We start from the raw sequence: 5,671 nt of genomic DNA, 5'->3' as shown, positions 1-5,671 counted from the left end.
GAAACAAAAGCATACATTCACTAGAAAAAATAGAGAAGTAGGATTATCATTGAATGACCCATCTTTATATTATTACACATGAAATTATATATAGATAAATGACAAGAAATGGATGTAGAAGCCTTGAACGCATATACAACCTGGTTAGTGCTACTCTACAAATTTTGATGGAAAGGAAAATATCACTAAACTTTATGCACAAGGATTTATTATTTAAGCCCAAGTAGGCACAACTCTAACTAAATACATGAATCAAAGGTCCATAGTTATATAAAATAAATGGTGAAGAAAAATGTTGGAATGAATGACATCGTAATCGAATTGTAATTCTTGTTTATGAATCCTAAGAGAGGTTAAAGAGTATCCCTAAAATATTGTTAATAATGTGAATGCAACCTCTTGAAATCGCACAGAGATCTTTAAATAGAAGCAAATAGGATTTGAATGTATAGTAATGGATCGACCAACAAACCATGGTAAGTCCTTGTTTTTCTCATCTAGCTCTATATTTGGCTCACACTGTTGCATAATTGTGGGCTAATGAGATAAATAAATGATTCCACCTAACCTTTCTACATATTGTAGCAACCTTGAAGACATGAAAGGCTTCAATTTAGCTCAATTCAAAAAATTGACTAAAGTTCTTATAACATTTCCCTCTTTTCTCCTTTTGGTTGCCATGAGATGATCAAAAGGAGACGTTGTCATTTGAAATATTGTAAATAGGAAATTATACATACAATATCCTAAGGAAAGGTGAGACCAACCATCAAATAGAATATATGGTAGAGGTAGAAGCTAGTGAAGGTCACTTTTCTTTGTGAATCTCCATCCAACATTAGATCTTTATGATGGATGGTTTGTCAAAATTGTGACATCAAAAGAAAAAAAACAAGGATAGAATAAAAAATTTAATTTTCTTTACAAAAAATTTCTTGATATATTATTTTATTTAACATAACACAATTGGCTATTCATATGATTGCAATATTCTTGCACTACATTTATAATAATACCATGAAGGTTTTTATTTATATTTTAAATAAAAAAAATAACTCACATATGTTTTATGAGGATGGAATAGAATTCTAATTATTGAATGATAATTAACAAGATTGTTTTTATAAACTAATTTAAAAGTATTTATGCATTTTATAATTAATAATACAACAAAAATTTACAATTATAATTTAAATATAAAACTTATTAAGATTTAATTATAACACAATAAACATACCCAAATATTTTAAACATAAAATTATATTGAAAAACTAATAAAAAATTAATTTTATTCTCAACTTAAAACTTTTTTCACATGTTTTTATCAAGAATAGGGTTAATATTAATTAATAATAATACCATTACTGTTGATAACAAGTGGCGGCCACACAATTAATTATATTCTCAAAAAAACTTTTTTCACATGTTTTATGAAGAATAAGGTTAATATTAATTAATAATAATGCCATTACAGTTGATAACAAGTGGCGGAAGGGAAAGGATTCGGCCATCCTATCCACCTAAGACCTTCCTTAATCACGTGTGTGTTTCACCCACGTAGTAATAAAAAGAATTAATTTGTCACGAATTTTTCGCAGTGTAATCTTAAGACTGAATCACGTGTTTGACCCACATTTACATAAATCTCATTAACATAAAAATAATTTGTAACGAATTTTTGGCGTAATGTCTGTATAAATAGGTAGCACCGTAAGCCCAGTATTCACAGTGTAGTGTCTGCAGTCGGCTATTTAAGCTTTTAAATTGTTGTTCAATATTTTTGAGCTACTATGAAGAGTTTGGATGCAGGGCAAGAAATCTGTACTGTTGCAGCTTCAATTCCAGACAACGCTTTCAATGTGTGGGATGATGATTTTGTCCAATCCATGCAAACACCATACGGGGTAAGTACTCAGGTGCTCTTATATCTACTTTAATTTGCTTCTCTTCACTGCTCTGCTCTGCTCATCATCGTGTAATGTACTGTATTATGTATAGGAACCTGAATACCGTCAACGTGCTGAAACACTGGTTAAAGAAGTCAAAATGTTGTTAAGAGAAATGCAAACTGGAGATCATGTCGATCTACTCGAAGGGCTTGAGATGATTGATGCATTGCAGTGCCTGGGAATAGATCGATATTTTGACACTCAAATAAAACTCACTCTCGACTCTGCTTTCCGGTCTGCAATGACAATTTCTCTTATGACTAATTTGAATTTAACACATTTCATTTGAGGTTAGCCTGTGATTACTGCAGTTTATTTATTTATGAATGCAATTCATGCAGATCTTGGGATACAAGTTTCGGCATAAGATTAGGAAGCGAAAGTGTTAGCTGCAGGAATTTGAATGCTACAGCTTTAGGACTCAGACTACTACGTCTCCATCGTTATGATGTATCTGCAGGTACCTACTAAAAAATAACTAACGCAGCAATACACGCTTTTCCATCTTACCATACTATATATTTTCAATATGATTTATTTATGATATACTCACTGCACTTTTAACATATGCTTTTCTTTTCATACTTACTCGCAATGAAGATGTGCTGGAGAGTTTCAAGGACGAAAATGGGCACTTCACCTTTAGCAATGATAAGGATGAATGTGCGATGAGAGGCATGCTCAACCTTTTAAGAGCTTCAAGCGTGGCATTTCCGGGAGAGACAGTTATGGAAGAGGCTAAAATGTTTAGTTCTGCTTGCCTTAAGACCCTATCACAAAGATCTGGAGATACATATAACACAAGTTTTCTAAAAGAGGTAAGTTTCGTTTCTCTGCATAGATTAGAGGAGCATGAATCTTAAACAATGTCGTACTGAGTGACCCATTTTCCTTTCAACCTTATAGGTGGAGTATGCCCTTGTATATGAATGGTCTCGTACTTTTACCAGATGGGAGGCACGAAACTTCATAGAAATATATGAGTTAGATGATCTGAGGTACAAGTGTTAAACATTACTCGTAAAGCTGTTTCTTAAGTTTCATTCTGGAAAACCTATTATTATGCCCACTATGAATATTCTCTTCTTTTCTTCAGGTTGAAGGACAAGAAAATTTTAGAGCTCGCCAAACTGGATTTTAATATATTGCAGTATATGTACAAGATGGAGATGAAGAATCTCTCCAGGTATATATTTGTAAAATTAAAAGTGTCAGATTCTTGTAATCTCAATACTCTCTTAGAATCCTTTCAATATAAATATAATTGCTATCTTTCTCATAAACATATATACAAATCTCCTTTAAGAGTTTTCTCAATTTCTTTCAGCTCTCATTTTAGGTTAAGAATTTATTTTGTTCCCATTAACTAGTTGCAAGTTCCTCAACTGCTGTCTATCCTTTTAGATCCCGATTTAAATTTCGATCAACTATCAAGCATAAATCATAATCTTGAATATACTATAATTTTTACTATTGCAACAAATTTTTATTTATTTTCTCATAAATCATGATTTGTATCATAGGTGGTGGGTCAATTCTGGCGTCTCCAAGCTTATTGCAATGAGAGAGAGGTCAATCGAATATTTCTTGTGGGGAGTTAGTGCAGCAGACACAATGGAGTTTTCTAGCATTAGAATTGCTATAGCCAAACTCTCAACTCTTGCAACAATTATGGATGACCTTTTCGATGACTATGCAACACTTGATCAAGTTAAACTTATCAAGCAGGCCATCGTTCAAGGTTGGGATGTCTCGGTTGTGAAAAATATACCGCAAAATTTCAAGATGTGCATCGAATTTGTTTTCAAAACTATGAAAGAACTGATAAATGAAGCTACCAAAAAACAGGGACGAGACATGATGCCTTTTATTACAAAAGCAGTACGTATACTTCTTCAAACCCTTTTATATATGTATTTGAATATAATAGCTACAAAATATCTTTTTTTTTTAGATAAAATTTTACACAAGATGTGAGAACTATAATATTGCAGTGCCAATAGATACACCTAATCTATGTATCTACAAAATATCACAAAAAATAGATTTTATATAAATGGAATGTTATGAAACCAAATGAATGGAACAAGGATGGAGTGATGGGTGTTGTATATTTCTCTCATTTTTTATTTTATGTGAGTAAAAGCCTCCTATAAGAGTAATTTTTAAATAGTTTAATCTCTACTTTATTATTCATATGATTGGCTGATGGTGAGATCAAGAAACGAAAAAAGAATTTTGTATTATATTGTCATGCCAATTTGTATGTTCAAAAAAAAAATAAAAAAAATGTCAGATGCATATACTCAGTGTTAGTTTATTGTTTTAGATTAGATATTTCATAGATTTATGCTGAACCTAATCCCCGCATCAAAACCAGTTACGATGAACTGCCAAGAGATATATATATTAAAGTTAGTTTTGATAAAAAAAAATCTATCGAAAAATTTATTTAGATCCCTTTTATAAACCAAACATAATATTTTAATTGAATACAACGCATTTTTTTTTTTAAATTTATAAGTAAACTTGATTTTGTTCTTCAGTGGGAAGATTATATTGAAGCTAACATGGAGCATGCACGATGGAAATCAAGTGGACATGTTCCAACCTATAATGAGTACATAAGTACTGCTACAACAAGTGCAGCCATTGGACCAATATTGTTGCATCCTATACTATTAGCAGGACCTGCTTTAAGTGACAATGTTATTGAGAAGATGTTCCTTAACAAATCCAGATTCTATGAGCTCATATGGATGTGTATACGACTAATTGATGATACACGAGATTTTGAGGTTTGATATTTTATTTTGTTATAGATACCATATAAAAGAAAAAAAGCTTATTATTGTTACAATACTAACATAATTCTAATGTTGATGAAGGATGATAGACGCCATGGAGAGATTGCCTCTGCCATTTCTTCTTACATGAGGGACCATCCTGAATGTTCAGAAGTACAGGCACTAAATTACATCACCAATCTTGTTGAAGAATTGCTAAAAGAGTTGAGATGGATATATTTGAATCCAGATAATTCTTTGCTCGATTGGGAGAAGATATGCTTCGACTTTAACAGAGGGTTACAGTTTCTTTATATATTTGGAGATGGCATCACCTATTCTCATAAGGAGGTCAAGCATCAAGTATTTAAAGTTTTTGTTGATCCAGTAGTGATGTAGAAATAGAAAGAGTTGAGATGAAATTTCTACTTTGATCTACATTTTAAGTTATAAGTGGCAATACTAGTTTCTATAGTGACATTTTTTGCTATTATCACAACTCATTTATATGTGTATTTAGATTGAACTATAACTTATCATTTGATAGAGATAGGATATTATGTTGCTTTCATACATATACTCCATATATTTTGCATACAAAACTAGTGCTATCTATCTCTTGTTTGTTCTAGTATAATATCAATATTTTTATTTTATTATACAATTTCATCGGTCTTGTAGTTTTAACAATTCTACCACAATCATATAGCATGTTGGAATCACGTTGCACATTTTAGTGCTCGGTACTCATCTCTAAAATGTCTATCTAGTTTGTATCGTTTGTGAAACTTTCATTGATGCAAGCTTTGTTATTACAATAAAAAATAAAATACCACTTTGAATTAATATCCCAATTATAATAACAAGTTTTATTCAATCTTGCACGAATGTTGTGATCCAATGAGTCTCTTGATGATCAAACATAAGTTCAAAACT

At 31.3% G+C, this 5,671-nt stretch overlaps 1 protein-coding gene across 1 annotated transcript; it reads left to right on the top strand.

The window, feature by feature from the left end:
- The first annotated feature begins 1,599 nt into the window (after nucleotides 1-1,599).
- LOC131042692 (alpha-humulene synthase-like) lies at nucleotides 1,600-5,228 on the top strand. Its single transcript, XM_059221288.1, has 9 exons — nucleotides 1,600-1,904; nucleotides 1,999-2,183; nucleotides 2,291-2,409; nucleotides 2,550-2,767; nucleotides 2,856-2,947; nucleotides 3,046-3,135; nucleotides 3,473-3,830; nucleotides 4,496-4,747; nucleotides 4,838-5,228. Exons 1-9 carry the CDS (start codon nucleotides 1,791-1,793, stop codon nucleotides 5,132-5,134), a joined length of 1,725 nt encoding a protein of 574 aa, XP_059077271.1. The 5' UTR covers nucleotides 1,600-1,790; the 3' UTR covers nucleotides 5,135-5,228.
- The last annotated feature ends 443 nt before the right edge of the window (nucleotides 5,229-5,671 follow it).

Source organism: Cryptomeria japonica, chromosome 5 (genome assembly GCF_030272615.1).
Source record: "Cryptomeria japonica chromosome 5, Sugi_1.0, whole genome shotgun sequence".
In the NCBI taxonomy this organism is placed as follows: Eukaryota; Viridiplantae; Streptophyta; class Pinopsida; order Cupressales; family Cupressaceae; genus Cryptomeria; species Cryptomeria japonica.
Note: the sequence above shows the minus strand (reverse complement) of the source record. Positions and strands in the feature narration are given on the sequence as shown.